Raw genomic sequence first — 24,935 nt, forward strand, 5'->3', positions numbered from 1 at the left:
CTAAAAAATGAGAAGAAAGTCCAAGTTCAGCAAGACACATCTGGAGGCAGGTACTATACACCTGGCCAGCAGGAGTATAAGTGGGCAGAGGTGAGGGACCCATGCAATGGCTGCAGTACACCTGGGATGCACTGATGTGGTGACAGCTATGGAAGGCAAGGGGGTGTGGATTCAGATTGTAGCCCTGGGCAAGTTCCCTCACATCCTGAAGACTTCTGTGTATACTGGGAATCATGGAGCCTACTTTTCAGGCTTGTGATTAGGAATGAGACAAGTGAAGCACCCAGCCTAGTACCTGGCACATAGCAGGTCCTCCTCCTAGGAATGAGGTGAGTGACTCCTCCCTCCACTGTGCCCCATGCCCAAGTCTGCTGCAAGAGTGCCTGCCAGAGGTCTTTGTCAAAAGGAGGGGTCAAATGTCTAAGTGCATCCTTCTGCAACCCTATATTGAGATCAGGAGAAAGTCCAATAACTTGCCACTGGAGGCAGAGCCTCCTAACAACCACCATACCCCATCTTCTCCTCCTGTCATTACAAGATTATAGTGGAACAGGAGTGAGCTACCTTTCTCAGTTGCCCCAGCTGTAACGCATGATCACATGACTATGCTTCCCTCTGATGGGATGTGAGTAACATAATGTCCACCACTGCCAGGGGATGCTTAATAGAGCAATTATGTCTCTGCACACAGACTGTGCTTAATCCATAATGGTCTTTTTTTCAAACCTATTGGTTTAGAGAAGAGATTCAAATTGTTCTCAACAGACTCAGATTCTCCTCTCCACGCACTTGGTAGACACAGAAATTGTTCTCTCTCTTTAAAGAGTATTTTGACAATAGCAATAGGATTTTAAGATAATTCAACTACTAAAAAATTATACTTTTCCTGCAGATAAACTTATACAAGTGTGCAAAGGTGCTTGTGCAAAAACTGTCATGTAATATTGTTTATAACAGCAAAGTACAAGAAAAAATACAAGAAAGTGAAGTACAAAGTACAACAGGAGATACAAATGGTATCTCTATACAATGAAATACTATGCAGCTATTGATAAGAATAAGGCAACTATTCATGCACTGATACAGAATAATGAGTGTGTGTTTGTGTGTGTATATACATATACATATATACAAATATATACACATAACACAAATATACATACATATACACACAGATATTTCCACAACTGTTTAAACATATAATATAAAACTATTTAAACATATAATGATAATTTTCAAACATAAAAATATGTATATCTGACATAGATATGGACCACATATATATATGATCTATTTATAGATCACATATATATCACATAGATATAGATCTATAGATATATTTCACAATAGCATAGTTACCTACGAGGAAGGAGGGAAATGGGATGTGAAACGGGGATAAATAAATGAGGAATAGATGATGCATGAGTAGGAGATGGATGGATAGCCATCCTTACACAGACCAATGATGATAATGATACATATGTATAATGTATATACATATATACACATATACGAATGATGCATATTTGTTACTCATATATAATAATAACAAAATAAAATACACTAATTTGTGATCCCTATATATTATTCATTGTCTATCATTTTGTAAGCATAGACTATGGTATTTCTAGAAAAATAAATAAGCTGTTATAATGGATGCCTCTGGGAGTGGGAATGGATGCTGGAAGACTTTGATTTTCCACTTTCCACCTTTCTATACTATCCAAAGTTCTTTACATCATCATCTATTACTTTTCTTTTTTTTTTAAGCTTTATCTATTTATTTATGATAGAGAGAGAGAGTGGCAGAGACACAGGAGGAGAGAGAAGCAGGCTCCATGCCGGGAGCCCGACGTGGGACTCGAATCTGGGGCTCCAGGATCGCACCCTGGGCCAAAGGCAGGCACTAAACCATTGAGCCACCCAGGGATCCCCTACTTTTCTAATTTTTACAGTAAAATGCAATTTCTACCCTTGAGGAACCTCGAGTCTGACCAGGGCAACAACAAGGGGACTCTATCTAATCAAGTTATTTCTAGATCATATGATTCAAACTTTTAAGTACAAGAGAAAGTCAGAGGAGAGTGAGGTCCCTGATCTCATGAAGAGGAAACATCCTTGAAGAAATTCTGGGGCTGAGTTTGCAAAGAAGGGATGGGCCTCCAGGGGAGGTCCCTGATGTCTGTGAGCCTTCACCTGAGCAAGATAGTGAAAGGCCTGCCCTACCTGCCCATAGGGTTCTAGGATGCTTAAGGATTGCCAGGGCGCAAGGCAAAGTCACTCGGTAATAATATCGGCTGCAGTGTGGCAAGTGCCAGCCTCTGTGTCAGACACAAACTCCACATGCAAACCTACAAGTAGTATCACTAGTCCCATTTTACAAACAAGGAAACCGATGTCTGGAGAAGAGTCTTGCCTCACTTGGGGAGGCCAGAGTCAAAGTACAGTTGGAAGTGCATCTGGCTCTAAGGCTTGTGGCCTCTGATCATTGATTCTTGAGGCTATTTGTCCTAAAACTTTGCTTTGATCAGATCATGACCCCTTATCCCTCCAACTCATTCATTCATTCATCCATTGCCCCCTCATTTTCAGCATGCCTACTTGGACCAGGGCTCATGCCAGGCATGGGGGCTACTGAAGTGTGTTAACTACACACCTGCCCTCCACTCAGGAGCTCAGCGTGGCCTCTGGCTGCCACAGGGGCCAAACTGCTTAGCTTGGCCTTGAAGACTGCCCACAGGCTGCCACTGACCCACCTTTTCCATTTCAGCTCTCACACCTCCCTTTCTCAGATACTCTTCCCCCAAAGAGACTCCAAAACCAAAACCATCCAGCCACGTTCACCTCCATCATGGCCATAAGATCAGCCCATTTCTACTTAATGTGCTGTGTTATTTAAACAAATTTTCAAAAGAGACAGGAGACATGATACCATGCTCAGCTCCAAGCTGCAACTGTATCACTAGAGCCTCAGAGACAATTGCCACAACAAGCTATGCCTTGGAGCAACAGCAGGTTACTAGGCATGCTGTGGGCAAGGGTAACAGGACACCTGCTTCCTGTCCTCCTCCAGACGGAGAGCTCACCTACAACTCACTGTTTAACTATTTAAGCTTTGGCCTCAGATGTTGGCCTACAATCCTCTTTTTAATATTAAGGCTAAGAATGTTCCATCAGCAATTCTCTCAGCTTCTCCTACCTTGTTGAATGCTCCTTCCAGCCTCTTCCTTGAACTATCCTTTTACCCTTCTTTTAACATGAGGGGGATGATGAGGGTGGGTCGTGCCTCCATGATATTCTGTTCTTCATTCATGACTCATCACTCCCTGCACACTCTCCTTGAAGACGAGCTCACACATACCCACAGCTTCAGCAACCAAAGACCTGCTTTTGGCTGAGCCTCAGCCACTCCCAGAGCTTTTTCTCACTGGCCCATCTCTCCCTTGGGATCTTTAGGTCCAGCCTTCCAATACTGATTATACCAGAAATTGCAAATCCAAATTCCCTCAGGGACAAAAAGGTAGCATTAAATGCAGGAAATGTGCCAAGTATAAGAAAAACCAAAGTACAAGCTTGATGATAAATGGTAATTGATTCCCTGCCTTAGAAGCCATGATACAATTAGGCAGCGATTCTCAAAGTGTGGTCCCTGACCAGCAGCATCAGAGTATCAGCATCAGCGGGGAACTTGTTAGAAATGTAAGTCTCCAGATTTATTGTATTGATTCAGAACCACTGTAGTAGGGAGTCCTAGGGATTGTGCCAGAATGGAGAGTGCATGCCCTGTTTAAAAGGAGCAGTCTTGGGGAGCGCAGGTAGCTCAGCGGTTTAGCGCCGCCTTCAGCCCAGGGTGTGATCCTGGAGACCGGGGATCAAGTCCCATGTCAGGCTCCCTGCATGTAGCCTGCTTCTCCCTCTGCCTGTGTGTGTGTCTCCCTCATGAATAAATAAATAAAATCTTAAAAAAAATAAATAAAAGGAGCAGCCACCTAAGGGCGGGGGGCATGCAGCTGGTTGAGCAACTTTCTCTTGGTTTTGGCTCAGTTCATGATCTCATGGGTCCTGGAATGGAACCCTGGTCATCTCCTCATTTAGTGGGGAGCCTGCTTGAGAGCCTCTCCCTCTGCCCTTCACCCAACTTGTGTGCAGGCACCAGCTCTTCCCCTGCCAAAATAAATAAATAATTATTTAAAAACAAAACAAAACAAAGGAAGGGCAGCCACCACTGAGCTTCAGCCATATGGGAATGGATTTTATGTGTTCCTCTTGGCTAAATCCAAATTCACTAAAAAGATATTCAAACACCTTTATGAACTGTTTTTCAAACTACCTTTCTAGTTGCATTTCCCACTACAATATCACTTGCTGCCCAAACGTTCATAGCCCTGGGCTATTTTATGGGCACCCATTTTTAAGTGCTTCATAAAGAATAGCTCATGTAATTCTCAGAACAATCCCTTGAGGAGGCACTAATATTACTCAAACCACAAAGAAGTAAAGAAGTTTGCCCCAGATGCAGGAGGCAAGATCCCAACCCACACAGCCTAGTTACAGATCTGAGTTCTTAGCCACTATGCCGTGCTGCCTGTTGGTATAGATGGACCTCCACCACTTCCTCCTCCTTCTACTGCAGGTGAATGAATGCCTGCTTCAAGGCCTTGCTCACACCTGACAGCCACCACAAATCCTTCCCACAGTCAAAATGCCCTGCCCCTCCCTTGGGCCCCCAGAGCATAGAGTATACACTCGTTTCGGTGCCTCACCACACTCTGGTCTGTATCTGTGTGGCTTTCCAACATTCATCTATTCATCCCAAGAACAAATGACTCCTAAGCCCCTGCTAAGTGCCAGGCACCATGACTGGCGCTCAGAATTGATGGTGACCCAGGCAACAGTCCCTGCCATCATTAATAAAACTAATTAACAGTTCTGGAATTGTGTGCTTTGCATACAATTATAAGGCTTTCCATGCACTATTCCACTTTGTTCTCATTACAACCCAGTGTACAGATGAAGAAACTTACAAGTTACCTAAGAGGGCAGATGACTTTCCCACAATCATACAACTAGTAAATGATGGTGTCTGGCTCCACATGTCTCCAGAAAGACAGAGAAATAGACAGAAATTACCCTACAGATTGGTAAATGCCAGAGTAGGAACTAGGACAGGGTGCAGTGGGTGTGCCAAGGACAGGCCATACCAGGACACTCCTGTCTCCATCCTCCTCCAGCACCCCCAGTTGTAAGTTCTGCAAGGGCTGACACCATGGCTTATTCATCTCCACTGTACTCTAGCCCCTAGCATATTACTGGGAACCCAGATTGCTATTAACCTGAGCAGAATTATCAAAATCTTAGAGTATCTGCCTCAAAAGTCTATATTCTTGGAGTCTTGGAGAAATGAGCCTATGAACCAGCAAGAATTAGGATAAAGAGTAAGAATGGAGTTTGGAATCCTTAATTTGGACCCACTGGAGAGAAATGCCACTCACACTTACTAAAATGTTGGATTTGTTACCATGTGTGTCCACAGCCCGATACCACTGGCCATTCCTGAAAGCCCTTGTGGGTGGGGGCTCAGGCTCATCAGTGAGAAGCCTCAGAGCCACACTGACTATCAAGATATAGCTGCAGCCCTGAAACACTTGCATTTACACTCTGGGCACACACCAAGGATGGCAGCCCCAATCCCAGTTATACAGAATTCTGAATTAAGGATCTGAGTTCATGTGGTCTTACTGAACCCCAAAAGTGTCACACCTGTCTTCCACTAGAATCCCCAGGTTTTCATAAGTTTTAGGGCTCTGACACCCAAAGGTGAGCAGAAGTGGGGAAATCCAAAGACTATGATAGCAGTCAGCACTGATTAAGTTTCTGTGCACCAGGCACTGTGCCAGCCTTTAAAAGTACTATGTCTAACCATCACACAATCCTGTACGTAGCTATCATTTGCCTCTTCTGACAAATGTAGAAACTGAGACTCAGAAAAGCTAAGGGACCTGCCCCAAGTTACTCAGCTACTAGGTAATGAAGTCAAGATTCAAATCAGGTTCTGTCTGACTCTAAAGCTTTTGAATTATGCCCAACTACCTCCCATTGATCGCAATGATGGCACATAAATTACTTCCCACCATGGAAATGAGAGTACCTGAGATCACTTGACCAAACTGCAAGAACTGAAACGTTACAGCAAATCACAACAGGATCAGTGCCAGGGACCTGAAATTCTCTCCTTATCTCTGCAGAGCTTAGGTGAACAGGACCCAGCTCCACAGTTTGCATCCAAGTTAGGATGGCAGGTGACAAAGCCAAACGAGAGTGCTGCAGATCACCTGGAAACCACACACACCAATGGGCAGTCACGCTGTGCTTTCTCCAGACTGCAGCATCAGGAGACTGCTTTCCCCTCACATCTGGGAATAGAAACACAAGGCAGACATGACTCGCTATCATTAGGAAATCCAAAGCTGTGTTAACCATCTCTACATGTTTTGATGGGGTCCCAGGAAACTTCCCAGTCCTAGACCAATCTCATGAGTTAGTGGGACCCAAAATACTGTTATTTATGCTAGCATTCCAAACTCTATTCACTGTTATTTATGGGCACCGAGATGATGGTTTCTACCTGGGGCAATCCCACAGCCAAGAAAGCAAGCCCATCTACCACCATCGCTTTGCACACCCTTGCTTTGCACACCCTCGGGTTTACCACCTCACAAGGCAGCTATCCCATGGCAAAACAACTCCTGGAGAATTTGTGTTTCTTCCGAAAGCTGCCCACCTGTCATCTGTTAAAGATAACGTGCACAGAAGTCAACCAAACAACTGATCTTTTTAAATTCTGATTTTTTAAATATAAATTGACAGCTAGAGTATACCACCGCTGCTCCCACCTTACTGTACCTTCTGCTTCCTCAAAAATGCAGCTAAGAGGAGCTGTTAGGGGAGCCAAGCTACCAAGGCAGCTGCCAGGCAATCATTGACAAGCCTGCCCTGGCTCCCAGAGCCACCCCAGCAGTACCTGCCCTGGGGAGCCCAGGCTTGTCATTAATGTTAATTGTTGTGGTTGCCAAGGAAACTCCCACACAGTTTGCAAACAGGTTATATACAAGCCTTAGGCAAGGGAGCCCTACAAATCCCAAAGGAGAGTGACTCGGAAGCTCTCCTGGAACACTATCATTACAGATCTTAGGCTTATTCCCTAATTCTGTTGTTTTCTAAAAAAAAAAAAAAAAAAAAAAAAAGTGTGCCATTTCCACTCCTTGCCCTCCACAGGGGCTGCACCTGCTCCCAGAACTATCAAGATTCTGGCTTCCATTCCCAGTAACTTTAAGGAGGTATTTTTATTTCTTTTTTTTTTTTTTTTTAGTATAGCTGACACACAATGTTACACATTAGTTTCAGGTGTACAACTTAGTGATTCGACAAATTTAGACTTTAGGCTATGTTCACTGGGAGTGTAGCCACCATCTGTCCCGCTACATCACTACCACAATATTACTAACCGTATTCTTTACGCTCTGCTTTTTATCCCCGTGACATTCACTCCGTAACGGAAGACCTGTATCTCCTTCTAAGAAGATCTTTTTAAAAGACAACACCAACAGTTTTGTCAAAAACCTCTCTTAACTTTTTGCCACAAGAGAATATTCTTTAAAAGAAAAATCAGGGCTAGGGCTTTGGCTGGCATTGCTCAGGAGTATTTTAGAGGGGAAGACTACAAACTGACATGACCTGTCTTCTCAGGGGCAAAATTGTCGAAAATCAGCCCTGCTTTTCACATCTAAAGGAACGGAGTTTAGAATATACTGGTGCTTTCTTTCCCTTGGAACAGTCATTGTTTCTTGGTAGATTTTCTCCAGCTTCAGCCATCAGACCCCCACAAGATCCTCCCTGGAGGTGCGCGGCCTAGCAACAGCTGGCACTGCAGGTAATTAACCCACCTAACCAGGACCCGCCCTCTCTGAAAAGGGCGCACAAGGTGGTTCAGAAGAGCCCACCATGTTGCCCCCATCCCTGCTCCTGTCAGGACAAGAGCCACAAGCCTTTGACCAAACTCCAGCTTTGTGGCAGAACCCAGTTAAATTCCACAAAGGAATTCAGGTTTCTGCTCCCAACCTGAAGCATATAACTCCACGGGACCATTTTATCAAGTCGGATGGTATCCAAAACTATTTCCACATGAGGAAGATGTCTCTTGGTGCTGACAGAGCCAGAAAAAAGATGGCTTATCAACCACTTGACTGGAGGGCCAGCTTTCTCTAAGAGGGATTGTTCTCACTGGTCAATCCTCAGCTCCAGGAGGCCAGGAGAAGGTGATGAGGGACCTCCCTGACACAGGAGGTGGACCACCTACCCTGGCTGCAGATGAAAGAGTGAGAGGCCATAGTCAGAGCACCTCACGCTCACCAGGCCTCTCTTCGAAGTTCTTGTACAAATCAAATTCCCAGAGACAATGGGGGCCCCCCCAGGTGGGGGGGAGGGAGGGGACGTCCTGGGCCCTAAGGAGTGCTGGGTGAAGGGGAGCCCCGGCCCAAGCCCTCCAGACCCCCTTCTAGACTCTCCTCCCGTACAAAGCAAGTCTCCCTGGACTTTTTCCTGCGGCCACCTCAAAAGGAAAATACCGTCGCTGCCTCCTCCTAAACCCCAGCCCCAGAATGCAAGAGGAACAAACCAGAGATGCCAATTTTTTGTTTTTAAATCATCTCATTATCAAAAGATCCCCCTTTACCTGCAGAACTCAAAGCATCAAGCCCTCCAAATCATTTCACTTTTTTCAAAAAGTAAGCATCCGAGTCTGTCCACCCAGGGAAGCAGTCCGGGGGGGGGGGGGGCGGGGGGGGGGGGCGAGGTGCAGTCACTCCTACTTCTCTCCGGGGGTACCTCGGTCTGGAGTGAGCTGAGCGAGTGGAGGTGGGGGCGGAGCCGGCTAAGGGGCGGGGCCAGGGCGGGACAATGGGCGGGACAATGGGCGGCCAGTGCGTGGCAGGGGCGTGGCCAGTGCGATTGTCAGGGGCGTGGTCGGGGCGTGGCCAGGGGCGGGGCCGGGGCGGGGCGGGGCGGGGCCAGGAGCGGAGCCGGGCGCCGCTAGCCGCGGTCTGCAGTCCGCGCAGGAGTGCAGCTCCCGCGGCTCCCGGGCTGGACCCCTACCCCGCGCCCCAGCCGCTAATTTTTAACCGCCCTCGGCCCGCTGCACCCACCGCACGGTGGCACCGCGAGGGCGCTCCCCACCCGCGCCCCTCCCGGGGCCAAATTCCTGCCATAGCTTTCCCACGCGGTCCTGCGCACCTGGGGGCCTCCGGAGCCGGCAGAGGTCCAGAGGTGCGGGCTCCCCAGCTTGGCCCCGGCCCCGCCTGCCGGCTAGCTCCCCCGCCGAGACCTCCCGGAGGCGGCTCCCCGAACCCCGGCGCGGGCCGGGGGTGCACCCCAGCGGCGGGGAGCCGGGACGCCCTCCCCGGCGCCGCCGGCCCCGCGGACCCGAGGGCAGCAGCGCCTTCCGCGCCCGCAGCTCGAGGCCCGGGGTCTCCGACGCCGCGGGCTCCCGGGACCGCGCCCCACGCCCCGCGCCCCGCAGACGGCGGCGGAGCCTCTCCCCAGCGCCCCCGGGACAAGCTATTTTTAAGTCTGTTACCGGGGAGCGGGGGGGGGGGGGGGGATGCCTTGTTGAGTCCGTCAGGAAAATCCGGGATCCTCGAGAGTGGCTCGCGGGCCTCGCTGAGGGCGCGGTCGCGGGAAGCCGGGGGATGGGGGCGCTGCAGTCCCCACACACGCAACAAAGGGCGGCCCGCGGCTGAGCCGGGCCCTGGCCGAGCTCGTCCCGGGGGGCAGCGCCGCGACCCGGCTTCCAGCCCGCCCCGTGCGCCCGCGCCGCCACTCGCCACTCGGGAGCGGAGCACTCCTCCTCCCCGGATGCTGGTCCCCGATTCCCAGCTACTCTGCTTCACCGAGACCCAGACTGCTGGGACTTTTTTTTTCTTTTTTTTTTAAGGCCTTCCTCCCACTCCAGTCTCAGTCTGCCAAAGTCTGTGTCTTGGGGCAGCCAAAGCAAGAGTGTATGGAAACAAGTGTTGGCGGGCCTGTGGAGGAACGCCTGGGTGGCTCCGCGGTTTGCGCCTGCCTTCGGCCCAGGGCGTGATCCTGGAGACCCGGGATCGAGTCCCACATCAGGCTCCCGGTGCATGGAGCCTGCTTCTCCCTCCGCCTGTGTCTCTGCCTCTCTCTCTCTCTCTCTCCCTCTCTCTGCCTGTGTCTCTGTATCTCTCATGAATGAATGAATGAATGAATGAATGAATGAATAAATAAATAAATAAATAAATAAAACCTTAAAAAAAAGAAAAGAGAGAAAATGGAACGCCAGGTGGGAATATAAATTGTACAGCTGCTGTGACAGAAATAAAGTTGCCGTAGGATCCAGCAATTCCATTTCTGGCTATTTACTCAAAAGAATGGAAACGGGGGGATCCCTGGGTGGCGCAGCAGTTTAGCGCCTGCCTTTGGCCGGGGGCGCGATCCTGGAGACCAGGGATCGAATCCCACATCAGGCTCCCGGTGCATGGAGCCTGCTTCTCCCTCTGACTATGTCTCTGCCTCTCTCTCTCTCTCTCACTGTGTGCCTATCATAAATAAAAAAAAAAAAAAAAAAGAATGGAAACGGGGACTAACACGTATTTGTAGACGCATGCTCCTAACAGTATTGTTCACAATTGCCAAAAGGTGTAAACGACCCTAGTGGCCATCAAGGTATAAATGGATAAAAAAGTGTGCTACATACATACAATGAACTATTTATTACTCAGTCTTAAAGCATAGCGAAATACTGATACATGCCACAATATGAACCTTAGAAATATTATGCCAGGTGAGAGAAGTCAGATACAAAAAGGAGAAATGTTATGATTCCACTTATATAAGGTAACTGGAATAGTTAAATTCATAGAGATATTCCAGGTGGAATAGTGGTTACCAGGGGCTGGGGTGAGGTGGAGGGAGTGTAGGGAATAGGAAATTATTGTTTAATGGGTACAAAGTTTTAGTCTGGGACAATGGCAAAGTTCTAGAGATGAATAGTGGTGTTGGCTGTACAACAATGTGAATGTACTTAATGCGACTGAATTGCACATTTGAAAATTGTTAAACTGATAAATTTTATGATATATATTTTTTTAATCGCAATTTTTTAGATGGGGAAAAAAAAAAGGATTGGATGGCCGGGACCAAAATCAAGAAGGGATGTCCGAAAGCCATCTACTCTGATGGGGAATCTTGTTCCTCCCCCTCCCCTCCCTGGCCAGGGTACTCTTCACTCCAGGAGTTCCTGCTGCCCACTAGAGGGGAGAAAAGAGTCAAAACTTTAGAGTTTAAGATCTCTTAACGTCCTGGAAGAGAGGGCAGACAACAATTTCTCTGACATCAGATGTGGCAACATTTTTGTAGATGTGCCTCCTGTGGCAAGGGAAATAAAAACAAAAATAAATTATTGGGATTACATGAGAATAAAAAGCTTCTTCACAGTGAAAGGAACAATCAGCAAAACTGAAAGTCAACCTACTGAGTTGGAGAAGATACTTCCAAATGACATATCCAATAAAGGGCTAGTATCCAAAATATATAAAGAACTGATACAACTCAACCACACACAAACAAATAATCCAACTTAAAAATGGGCAGAAAACATCAACAGACATTTCTCCAAAGAAGACAAATAGACACATGAAAAGATGCTCAACATCATTCATCATCAGGGAAATGTAAATCAAAACTATGAGATATCACCTCACACCAGTCAGAATGGTTAAAATCAACAACACAAGGAAAAACAAGTGTTGGCTAGAGTGTGGAGAAAAGGGAACCTTCTTGCAGTTTTGGTGGTAATGCAAATTGGTGCAGTCACTCTGGAAAACAGTATGGATGTTTCTCAAAAAGTTAAAAATAGAACTACCTATAATCCAGTAATCACACTACTGGGTATTCACTCAAAAAAATACAAAAACACTAATTCAGAGGGATATATACACCTCTCTATGTTTATGGCAGCATTATTCACTATAGCCAGTTATGGAAGCAACCCAATCTTGTCCATCAATAGATGAATGGATAAAGAAGAGGTAGTGTGTGTGTGTGTGTGTGTGTGTGTGTATATGTGTATATATATATATATATATATATATATATATATCTTTTATTATTATTATTCAGCCATATAAAAGAATGAAACCCCTACACAACCTACACTCTAACCCATTTCCTGAAAAAAATCACCTTGAAGGACATTGATGCACTACAGGAGAGATCCCCTTTATCGGGAAAAAGATTTTCTTTTCTGCAAAATGAAAAATGCAGGGTCAGCCTACCCAGGACCCACTCTCTGAGTCTAGAAACAAACCCAAGGCATGGCAAACTGGAACTAACTGAAAAAAACTGCAACTAAAACAATAAAAATGTTTATAACCTTGACATACAAAGGGTGGTTCCACATCAAGAAATAGAAAAACAACCCAATAGAAAAGTGATTTAAAAATATTAGGCAATTCACAGAAAAAGAGAATATGTATTATTAAGCATGTGAAACACTAAGCCTCACCAAAATTAATGTGACAATTAAATAAATTTTTTAAACTATCATACTGGTTAAAATTAAATAGACTTTTGGCATCAGTGAAGGTTGGGAAAATGGGTAATTTCAAACAGCTTTTTTGAAAACAAATTGGCACCACATATCAAAATGTAAAGTCGACAATCCAAGAATCAGAGCTTTTGCTACAGCATTACCTACACTATTAAAATTAGAACCAACTAAAATGTCCACCAGTTGGGTATTCATTAAATAGATTATAATGTATACCCTACAATAAAACACTCTACAACCATCATAAAGAATAAATTATGCTAATGAAAAAGGGTATCCAAGATACATAATGTTAAAGTGAAAAACAACTGACATAATAATATGTTTTTAAAAAGCTATCGTATCAGGGGCACCTGGGTGGCTCAGGGGTTGAGTGTCTGCCTTTGGCTCAGGTCATGATCCCAGGGTCCCCGCAGGGAGCCTGCTTCTCCCTCTGCCTATGTCTCTGCCTCTCTCTGTGTCTCTCATGAATCAAATATTTACCTACTAGACTTGCACAAGCACTAGGCTAAGGCAGGAAACTAGATAACCTTCCAGAGTCAGTCTTAACCCTTTACTTGCTACTGTAGGGGTTCCGGGGGCAGGGGGGGGAAGAACTAGGGCAGACAAGGTGCTAGTTGGAAATTCTTGGAAGGCTTGTGGCCAAAGTTTCTTATCAACAGCATACTATATATGCAGAGAAAAGGTGAGAGATACATACCAAATTTGACAGTGGTGCAAGAGGCACTTTCACCCTTTGCTCCATACAATCTTGTTGTTTGAAATTCTAAGAATGAGTGTGGAACTTGGAGAAAAAAAAAAATTAGTATAGAGAAGCCACCAGCATAGCCTATTTTCAAAGTCTATCATGACATAAACATGTGGCACAGACTCCAAAGAAAAGGCCAAAAGAAATCCAGGGCCATCTGGAGTCCCAGAAATCCCACAATTCTTACCACTCTCTACTTTTAGCACTTTGCCCAATCCCCACCTCACTACCATGTCTTGAAATATCCTTTTCTACTAGACAAACTGTACTTACTAAGCCATACAGTATAAATTTATTTCCTACATTTTATTAATCAAAAGCATTTTACTGTCAGGTAAATCTCCCTATAAACATTAAATTATCAACATTAACACAGTGAATTCATATAATCACAGCCCCACATAAAGAAATTTGACATTGAGATTGGCCTATTTGGTCCCATCATGAAACAATTCATAAATTTTTGAAATATTAAAACTATTCCTGAAAAAAATAAAATAAAATAAAAATACATAAATAAAACTATTCCTGGGGTACCCGGGTGACTCAGTAGGTTAAGCCTTAGACTCTTGATTTCAGAACATATCATGATCTTAGGGTCATGAGTTCCAGCCCCACCTCAGGCTTGCACTGGGCATGGAGCCTGCTTAAGATTCTCTCTGTCTCTCTCCCTTTACTCCCCCCACAATTCCCTCACCCTGCTCTCAAGGTACATGAGCTCTCACTCTCTCCCTAAAAAAAAAAGAAAAAGAAAAAGAAAGAAATATTAAAACTATTCCTAATCAAACCATTTAAAACCTTTGGAAACCTTTGGGAATGTTAGTTGGAAAGACATTTGCATATATTCTCCAGATGTAGAAAGGATATCCAATGCGTGTGACTGTCCTTCCTGAAAATGCTGGCCCTGAAAATCCTCACCTGTGGAGGCAATCAGGAGAGCTGAAAACCAGCAGGGGTTCTGACGACACACTCAGAAAGTAGCTGTGAGGAGGAACAGCAGGCCCCAAAATCTGACCATGGTGTCAGATGTCTAAGAATCCAAAGCAAGTAGCCAAGAATAAATACAGCTGGGCAGGTGACATGATTTATGAATATTTTTTTAATAAGACTGTCATTAGCAGTGATTCTCAAAGAGGGAAATATCAGAATGAAAGGGGATGGGGGGATGTAGCTTTAAAAAAAAAACATCATATTTTTGTGATCATAAAGCCAATTACCAAAAGGAAAATGCTAGAAAATCTTGGTTGATGAATATTTGTAGAAGAAATATTGATTCTCATGCATCCTAAAAAGAGGAGATAAATTTTTATGTGATTATTAAAGAGAAGTGGCTTATAAAAACTGGAATTTGTAATTTGCTTTCATGAGCCAATTGAGATAGGGTAGGGAATAGCAGACACCCTGGGAAGGCAAGAGGCTATCAGAGGGCGATGTGGCCAGTCATAAGGATGTAAGTACAAGGGACCTACAATGGACTGAATGTTCATGTCCCTGCCAAATTCATATGCTGAAATCCCATGCCTCAATGTGATGCTATTAGAAGGTGGGGCCTTTGGGAGGTAATTAGGTCATGAAAGTGAAGCCCTCATGAGTGGGATCAGTTCCTCTATAAAACAGCCCAGAGGGGCGCCTGGGTGGCTCAGGCGGTTAAGCATCTGCCTTCGGCTCAGGTCATGATCTGGGATCAAGCCCCGCATCAGCTCCCTGCTCAGAGGGGAGTCTGCTTCTCCCTCTCCCTCTGCCCATCCCCCCACCACCTTGTTCATGCTTGCTCTGTCACTCTCTCAAATAAATAAATAAAATCTTTTTAAAAGGAGGGAGGAGCCCGAGAGCTCCCTTGACCCTTTCCACTACATGAAGATTCAACAGGAAAAGTGCCCCCCGCCACGGGACAAGGATCTTCACTAGAAGCCAACCATGCTGGCACCCTAATCTTAAACGACCAGCCTCCAGAACCGTGAGAAGTACATTTCTGTTTTTTATATGCCACCCCGTCTATGATACTTTGCTACTGCAGCCCAGAATCCTGTCTGTTTGACCCAACCGTATCTTCAGCAACTAAATCAGTGCTTAGCACACAGAAGAGACTCAATTAATGCTCACTGACTGAATACATTCATGAATATCAAAATTAAGACCAGAAATTAAGTCCCTTTTTCCCGTCAATTCTCTAACAGATCCTAAAACTAATCTTACAGAAGTAAATTTAACATGTTAGCAAAACCATTAGCTGCCTCTCCTAACACTCATTTTCTCTTCCTCCTTAAAATTTTCAGCCTCCCTTGCAGCTACACTCTGACCAGTGAGATGGAAGGGGAAGTGTTAGAAGGTCCTTGTGGGAAATCTTCATAAAATAAGGGAGGTGCACCTTCTCCTTCCTTCTTGCTGCTGCTTGAAATGCAGATATAATGGGCTGGAGATCAAGCAGCAGTATGGACCATGGGCTATGGACACTAAGGATGACAAATGTCAAAGAAAATGATGCAAGAAACCCAGGTCCCTGATGGCCATACTCCTCCACCGTACCTCCCCCACCAATCACCTTGCCTTCAGACTTCTTTTACATGAAAAAGAAATAAGCTTCTGTATTTTACACACTAGTGGTCTTTGGGATTTTTTCTACTACAGACAGAGAAAGCTGATTGTAACCCTGGGCAACATGGGCATGAACACAAAGCTGCCGCTCTAGGAAGTGTCCAGATCTACAACATAGCAGCAATGACCCAGCGTCAGCCCTAAGTGTTACCTAGACCCAGCTTCCCAGGCGCCCCCCCTTCTGGGCCTCGAATCAGGTCCCTGTAAGTCCTGGGACAGTGCTTGCGGCACAAATTGTCCACCAGTGTGTTGCTTCCTCTGACCACAGTCCTTCCTTCCTTGTTCATGTAGTTCCACAGATGCAGAGCATAGGAGTCGTTGAAGCTAAGATCCATGTCCCAGACTTCATAGTAGCGCCTCCACTCTGGGTAGGAGATGGGGTAAAATCTTTGGGGGTGTAGGAAGGACAAGTTCAAACACCTGAGGTCACTCACCTCCTGGAAGTCTCTGAGTTTGCACCACAGTCTCAACATCCGGGTCATCAAATTGGGACCCTGGTTGCCCCAGATTTCTGAATTGTAGTGTTCAACAAAGTTTTCCATGCACTCCCACAGGAAGGGGTGGTGGGGGAGGAACCCGAACACCCCATTACTAGAGTACCGAGAAGACTGTGCAGCCAGAAAGTTCTCCTCAGGGATGGGCCTGATGGAGATGACATCCGTGTCCATGTAGATGCCTCCGTACTTCCAGATGATGGCCAGGCGGGACGCATCCGAGCTGACGTGAAGCCAGTTGCTCTCCGCACTGGCGTTGATCTGCGGGAACATGAACAAATCAGCCACAGTAGCAGGGGAAAGGGAGGGTGTCGCAATGAGAAGCCAGCCCAGGGTAGCTGAGGAGAAGGAAGCAAGCCAGCTTCTCAAAGATAACTGGACAAAAGACGAATTTTGCAAATTTACCAAACTTATCTCCACTTCCAAATTTGCCTTTAAGTGGAAAGTTTACAGCAGTCAGTAACAACGGGAAGATTTTAGCAGCTCTTAAATTTTGTGCATTTGTTTTTTTAAAAAACTGAAGCATTAGAATGATAAAGAAGAAATCCAGCAAGGATTTCACAATAAACCCTTTGAGGCATTTTCAGCAGGGGGTACATTAACCACAAATATGAAACTGTGAAGGAAGAATGTTTTAAACCCTAAAAATGCTGAAAACTAATAAAGAAAAAAATAAACTAGGAAACTATCTAACAAACCAATATGTATGCTCTTTAAGAAATTGGTAGAAGAGGGTCGCCTAGTTGGCTCAGCGATTGAGCATCTGCCTTTGGCTCAGGTTGTGATCCCCGGGTCCTGGGATCGAGTCCCACATCAGGCTCTCTGCATGGAGCCTGCTTCACCCTCTGCCTGTGTGCCTGTGTCTCTGTCTCTCTCTGTGTCTCTCATAAGTAAATAAATAAAATCTTTTTAAAAAAGAAAGAAGAAGAAGAATCTTAAAAGGGCATGCATGTATTCCTTCATTAATTCATTCTTTTAATAATATTCATTGAGGGACAACTTTCTATGTGCCAAGCTTTGTTACAGTTGCTAAGGAGATAGAAGTAAACAGACAGACAAAAATCCCTACTGGGTGGAGATAGACAATAAACAAATCAATACATAATATGTTGGGTGTTCACAAGGACTGTGAAGGATAAAAACCTGGATAAGGAGGCAGGGTGGAGCCCTATCTTATCTTGGCTTCCAGTAGAAACCTGAATAAAGTTAGTGAGTGAACCATACCAATATCTCAGAGAAGAGGGTTCTAGGTAGAAGACAGCAAGTGCAAGGGCCCCAGGGTAGGAGCACACTCATTGTGTACAGGAACGGAAAAGAGGCAGTGTGGCCAAAGCAGAGTAGTGAAGGAGAGGGATAGGAGATGAGAGCAGAGAGGGATGGGTGGGGAGGAAGGGCGGGTCACACAGGCTGCGGTAAAGACGGAAATTACTTGGAAGGTTTGGAAGAAGGGAGTGACCTGACTTAGTCTTAAAAGGTTCATACTGGCTGCTATGTGGACAACAGGGGTGGGGCTTGGGAGGTGGCAAGGGCTGAAGAACAAAGGCAAGTTAGGAAGGCTGTGGAAGTGGTCAGCTTCTGAGCACACAGTAAAGATGAAGCTGGTCAGATGGATTGGACTGGAGTTGGAGATAGAAGTCAAGGATGACTGCAAATGCTGAAACATGAGCAAAACAGAAAATGACTCTAAAAGCAATAAAAATTAATCATTATAAATGGCAACATTCCAAATGGAATGCTAAAATTTTGAATTGAGAAAACAAAATGGATTTTTTTTTTTTTTAAGTAGGCTCCATGCCCAGTGTGGAAGCCCAGCCTGGGACTTGAACTCATGACCCTGAGATCAAGACCTGAGCTGAGATCAAGAGTTAGACACTTAACTAAATGAGCCATCCAGATGCACCCAAAATAGATTTTTCTGAATTGAAATATGTTGATTAAAAGATGAAACATAAACAAGGACCCTGGGTGGCACAGTCAGTTAAGTGTCTGACTCTTGGTTTCAGCTCAGGTCATGATCTCAGGGTCATGGGATTGAGACCCATGTCAAGCTCTGTGCTTAACAAAGAGTCTACTAAAACTCTTTCCTTTTGCCTCTCTCTCTCTCTCTCTCTCCAAAATAAATAAATAAATCTTTTTTTAAAAAAGGATTGTATTTAAACATTTGCCCTTGACAAAATAAACATTCTTTAAAACTCTACTATTAAAAAAAAAAAACCTGCTATAAAGTCAAATACAGGCAGGTCAACTAATACTTTGCAGAAATCTTTACACAAGTCATTAACATCACCAGAATTATATACAATGGCTGAAAACCTCATAAATAATAATAGCAAAAATGCATCAAAAACTATTCCAAGCTCTTCATAATCTACACAAATACTCAACACTGGCATTATGGTTATTCCCATTTTTCAAGTGAAAAGCTGAAAGAAATAAGATGTTCAGTAATTTGTCCAAGGTGAGAGAGGCAGGGACTGGATTTGAACCCAAGCAGTCTAGCTCCAGAGATCCATTTGTTCAAAAGAAACAAGGTTTAGTAGAAATAAGTAAAGTTGATTATTTTGTAAATTGGCGATTGTTAGTGAACAGCCCCAGAGACATAGGATATCAAAAGCCACACAGAATAAGAGGAGGAAGAAATCTGCCTTTTTGTGAGCATGGGACTAACATCAATCTAAAACACAAGAGCTCCGTTGGGGGTGAGCACTAGAGGATTAGGGGTCATGCTACTCAGCCCCTCCCCACGCCACAGTACTCAACCCCTGGCATCTCCCAGAGCTACAGTTGCCAAATCAGTGCAGCAAACCCAGTGGGCACCAGCAAGTGATGGCACATTGGGCCATCCCCAAGAGCTGGCCCCCAACTATCCTGAGGTGGCCTAACTGGGGCAGAACATGCCATGGGCCAGCACCCCTAAGGTATCATGGTGTGGTTTCTGCAGACACACGGTCTGGTGTAGTACCCTGCAGGCTCAGATGGGGCAGGGCCTTAGGGCTCTGTGTCCCAGGGCCTACTTTGTTCCCAAAACTCAACACTTGTAAAATTGAAGTGCAACTCAGAGGACCTAAACTGTGCTCTATGGAACATTAGCTCCAAGAAAACATTAATGTCCAACTGAGAAAGGTATCCAGGCTCAAATAAGTTTGGAAAATGTTAGGTTGAATCAAATGAATGTTTCTTTAATTTAGAACTACAGAGGCTTTAATTTCTTCATGTCTATGAGTGGTCTGTAAGGCGGGGGAAAAAAAGGCAGCAGGTAATATGCAGCATCTTCCAAAACAATTTGAGCAGAGATTTATTTGTCCCAGGAACAAAGCACAGTTTAGGTAATGTTCACCTAGCCCAGGTGTGGGCAAAGCACTGCCTGTGCTGGGGTAGTCCTCCTGGAACATTCTCTAGCAGGCTAGCCCTGAAAGCCACAGGGCCTGCCTCCCTGGCCTGCGCCCTGCCCCCCAGCTCCCAGGGGCCCATGCTGATCACCGCCTTTTGTTGGGGACCCCTTGCTGGCAGCTGCAGATGAAATCTCAGTCTTTCGAGCTGTTCCATGGCCTCCTGATGAGCCTCGATTTAAGACTCCCAGGCTCCTCCAGAGAAGAGATGGGCACACTGGGATCTAGAAGTCACATGGGGCCCAGAGTAAAACTGGTCACTCGCCCCACAGGCCTGGAGCTTACTCCAGAAAATGCCTCTAGTTGACAGTAAGTAGATGCAAGGGCATCTTCCCCCTAGGATGGTAGGCTGAATAATGGCCACTCAAAGACCTTAAGTCCTAGATTCTGGAACCTGTGAATGTCACCTCATATGAAAAAAGGGTCTTTGCAGATGTGATTACATTAAGGATCTTGAGATGGAGAGATTATCCTGGGTTCCCCTGATGTACCTGAATGCTATTGGAAGTATCCTTTAGGGACACCTGGGTGGCTCACTGGTGGAGCGTCTGCTTTTAGCTCAGGGCGTGATCTCAGGGTCTGGGGATCGAGTCCCTCATCGAGCTCCCTGCAGGGAGCCTGCTTGTCCCTCTGCCTATGTATCTGCTTCTCTCTGTGTCTCTCATGAATAAATAAATAAAATCTTAAAAAAAAAAAAAAAAAAAAAGGAAGTATCCTTTAAAGAAAGACGTAGAGGGAAAGTTCAGAGAGAGAAACAGAGAGAGAAAAGGGAAATGCGCAGATCTCCACAAGAAAGATTTTTCCCTAGAGCCTCACTGGGAACTGGGACTGGCCAGCACCTTGACATCCACCCAGTGATGTGGACTTGGGACTTCTGGCCTCCATAATGGTAAGAGAACAAATGTCTGCTGTTTTAGGTCACTCCGTTTATGGTCATCTGTTACAGCAGCCACAGGAAAGTAACACTGAGTACCTGCATAATGGCCTCACTATTGCCTCTGGGCCTGCAAAGCCTAAAGTATTTACAATCTGGCACTTCACTGTGAAAATGTTTGCTGCCATTTGGTCTAGCCTACGATTAGAACTCAAAAAGGACTTTATATGACAAGCAAATGGCATTATTTTGATATCGATTTTTAAATTACTTTTTAGTTTTATTAAGTAATTTTATTTTTAAAATTAACATGTTCTCATCACTAAATGTACTCTTAATCCAATCACACAACCTGATATTGTGTTATTTTCCTTAGGTCTTTTTCTTCCACGTGGACAGGGCCGGGGGGTTGGGGAGTGAGGTGGTACATAGCTAAAATAATTACAATCACATTATAATGTAAGTGTATTTATTCCAGATTGTATTATAGTCTTCATAAGATTCCCAGCTAAAGCCTGCATAGTGGAGTTATTGAGTGGTTCTACTGTAATTTCCTTAAGCATTATCCAACCGTGGGTCCTCTATGAGAGAAATATTTAATTTGAAATATTATTTCCATATTATGCTATGTTACTGAGGGGAAGATTACAAAATTCTCAAGAGCTCCAAGAGTTTCTTGGTCATATCTTAATATAACTCAATCTCATATAGCAGCACTCCACCTGATTCTTCACGAATTTTCTATTCACATCATTTTCAAATTAAATATTGCCTAGTTTCCCATTCAGATGCAAAAAAAAAAAAAAGTTTTACATAGATGGGTTTAAGTAAATGAAAAATAAGTGGTTATACCCCCAGAAAAGACACAGAAACTCATTCAGTTAAGGATAGTCTCAAAAGAAACCTCATTCCTAAGAAATAAGTCTGGAGGCATAAGACACAAAGCTAGAGAGAAACCTAACTTAAGTCTCTCCTGTTTATTTGAATCAGGACTCAGTGCTGTAGAATCAAGGCCAGGATCTGGGTTCTAGTCCCACTTCTGACACTGAGCCCTTGCGCTCAGTTTACCAATCCATAAAATAAGGGGGACTGGACTCATTGTCTGCAGTCGCTCCCAACGCGGACATTCTAAGATTCTCTGAACACTTACGCGAGTGTACCATGAAAGCAATGGTGTGTCTTCAAACAGCCTTTTCATATCCAAAGGGAAGAGGAAAACATTGTCTATTGCTGAGAGGAGGGAAAAGCCTGGGTAAGTGGAGTTGGAGGGCAGCTGTGTGGTATTGCAGAGACCCTTCATGAAGAATGCCACAGGCTGCCTGGGGTAAATCTTGGCAGCAGACTCCACAGCACAAGAGACCAGTGGAGTTGGTTCCATTCTCTCCGAGGTCTCTATGAACACAATGCCGTGCCCATTGCCCAGGAGGGCTCCTGGGTCCTGCTCTAACTGTTGGGGAGGAAGGCAGAAGAAGCAGCTGGACTTCAGGCTTAGCTGGTAGAAGAAGGCACAGACGAGCAGCAGGACGACCAACAGGAAGAGATGGAGCTCCTTCAGCATATCTGCTTCTCTTTCCAGGCCTGCTCCTTTAAAGCAACACAACTCATTACAAAAATGCATTCACAAAACCCGATAAAGACAACACATGAGAAAACGAGACATGAATACCACTTTTAAGATTAGAGTTTGTAAATCCTAAGTAAAATATCATCAGATCAAGCACGGTGATGTTCAAAAGAAAAATGCATTTCACTACGGTTGATCTGAGGAATTTGAGAATGATTCAAAACAGGAAAATAATCATTGCATCTATATGTTGAGCTGTTGTAGAAATTTTTCCGAAGTTTACTTCAGGTTGTCTCGCCTCAGGCTGCAGGTCTTTAGGGAAAAAGACGGTTTTAGGTCTTCCAAGTCAGTGCTTCCAAGTCAAGAGAATGGGAGAAAATTGGAAACTTTTATTCAGAGGGTCATAGCCAGGTATTTGAGGAAACCAGAAGAATTCAGAATCCAGCCCAGTTTTACAGGCACACAGTAAACATTCAAAGACAATTAATCAGAACTAGAACCGAACATCTACAAAGATGTGTTGTTGAAACTTAATTTTTCTCCCTAAAGGCACCTCATTTCTGTAAAGATAGCCAAATTAAAACAAATTCATTTTTGTAAAAAAAGAAAAAAGTCCATTTTTAACAAATTTAGCTGAATTATTTACAGCAAGAATAGTGATATTGACCAAATGGGTTTTTAAAAATCTGCTTTGCTGGAACTTTTTATAAGGAATTTCACATTGAATTTTTAATAGCCTCTCGAGGCCAAAAGCTATACCAAATACTTACCATCAGATTCACCTGCAATACCTGCAGCTTTGGGTGAATTCCTCTCTTCCTGAGGTCCCCAAAATATCCTGAGGTTCCTGCATCTGCCAGGAACCTTTACTCACCTGGTAAGGCTTCTGGGAATTCTATGAGCAAGGTATCAGGCCAACATTTTCAAGGGGCTTTATTGACTCCATAAAGTCAACCTTAGTTCCTTAAAGCTCTCCAGTCATATCTGAGTCGACTCATGTGTCTCTCAAATACGATATTCCAGTTAAAGCCTTGGTAATACAGCCAATGTTTTCAATGGTGTCCTGTTACAAGGTGAACAGATTCTCATTGGATTTATGTAAATGACTATAATTGTCTTGAGAGAAAGAATACTCAGAGTTTCTGAATTCAGGAGGGTTTCGATAGGGAGAAAAGATAAATGTTTCTATTTGCTTACAAAGGAATATTTTATCAAATTTCTATTAACTCGGATTAGGAGAAAAGGTTTCCTTGAATCTGGAAGAGCAAACACCAGAGAAAGAGCAATGTTTAAACAAAACTCATAAAAACTATAATCATCTTTTTCAATTCACTCAGCCTCATGTTATTAATTCCCATTCTGTTTGAATGTAATTTTTCCATTAGTTCTGGAAATTCCTTCCCAGTTTAGTTTTATGATCTTAAAGATATCAGAAACCTGAGTTCATCAACAGTCCTTTTTGTGAATCTCCTTGAAGCTGAAACAGATTTGCAAGAGCATCAGGACAATAACTGCAAATGACAAAAGACTCAAAAATGTCCATGGTTAAAGTCTGATGGGAGTGCATTGTAATAGAGTTGACAAGGAAATTTGGTTATTTCCAAATTTCAACATTCAACACAACATTTCAATAAGTAGAATTTCAAGTGATGATATTATACCAGGACATATTAAAACTTTAGGAATTTTAAACAATTTCTGCAACAGTTATAGCATTTACCCACACAATATAGCCTAAGAAGGTTTATCATTATTTGTTTGACAATGCTTCCTATGTAACTTAATATACCAAACAAGCCTAATTAATCAAAAATATTTCATTTAGAATTTGAATTGGAGGGTAGTTTATTAAAAACCTCAGAAGTTTCTAGAGTACATGCCTAAAAATAGGATTACAGATCATTACAGAACTTAAAACTTAATTAGTCCAAAAAAAGAAAACCTTAATCTTTTTAACAAAGGTGGCCATAAGAGAGTCTAAAAGCAAATACAGAATACATAGTTGTTAACAATATTCAGCTCTTTAAATATTGAGAAGTTTTAGTTTTCTTAAGTAATCAAAAAACTGATGAAGACAAAACATAGAACTTTGCTTTTTCTGGGCAGAAATAAAAAACTTTGATTAGAATTTCTTATCAAGACCAGACCAACAAGCCAAGAAAACTTAGTCTTAAAAAGATTAAGAGAGAAAAACCAAATTCCAACCTTATAGTAGTGTACTTTTAAAATTCACTCATTGCAATATTAGTCCTGACAGTGTATAAAATTATTTTCCAAAGATTCTCCTTCTCGAACCTCTTATAACTTTCTTTTTCCACTTAGAGTTTGTCCTAAGTTTTCCCTCTCTAAACAACAAATTCTCATTTAAAGACAATTTTTTCCTCAACAAAAATATATCCTCATTCCTTATACCTTTCTTCTGTATCTTCCAAATTCCTACATGCAGAGTTGCTTTCAGTATTATTTCCAACAGTCTCAATCACATTTATCAGAATTTTAACTCTTAAAAACTTCAGTTTCCAGTGAAAACGAAGTAGTAACCAATTGTGAGCTGTCTGTTACATCAGAATTCTTTAAATTGGCCAATTTATGGACATTTCATAATTTCTAAAAATGCATTTTTTCAAAGCACAATTGTCAATAAAA

General features: G+C 43.8%; 1 protein-coding gene across 2 annotated transcripts; it reads right to left on the minus strand.

Annotated features, from left to right (window-relative positions):
* Positions 1-13,790: 13,790 nt before the first annotated feature.
* Positions 13,791-23,274, minus strand: A4GNT (alpha-1,4-N-acetylglucosaminyltransferase). 2 transcript variants are annotated; one of them, XM_026018544.2, is made up of 3 exons: positions 23,164-23,274; positions 21,876-22,309; positions 13,791-16,723 (listed from the first exon to the last, which is right to left on the minus strand). In XM_026018544.2, the coding sequence occupies exons 2-3, from the start codon at positions 22,281-22,283 to the stop codon at positions 16,109-16,111; spliced, it is 1,023 nt and encodes a 340-aa protein (XP_025874329.1). In that variant the 5' UTR covers positions 22,284-22,309; positions 23,164-23,274; the 3' UTR covers positions 13,791-16,108. The 2 variants fall into 2 exon arrangements, with proteins under 2 accessions (XP_025874329.1, XP_072583566.1); XM_072727465.1 differs by having other exon boundaries at positions 23,060-23,182.
* Positions 23,275-24,935: the final 1,661 nt, after the last annotated feature.

The sequence above is a fragment of the Vulpes vulpes genome, chromosome 11 (assembly GCF_048418805.1).
Source record: "Vulpes vulpes isolate BD-2025 chromosome 11, VulVul3, whole genome shotgun sequence".
Lineage (NCBI taxonomy): Eukaryota > Metazoa > Chordata > Mammalia > Carnivora > Canidae > Vulpes > Vulpes vulpes.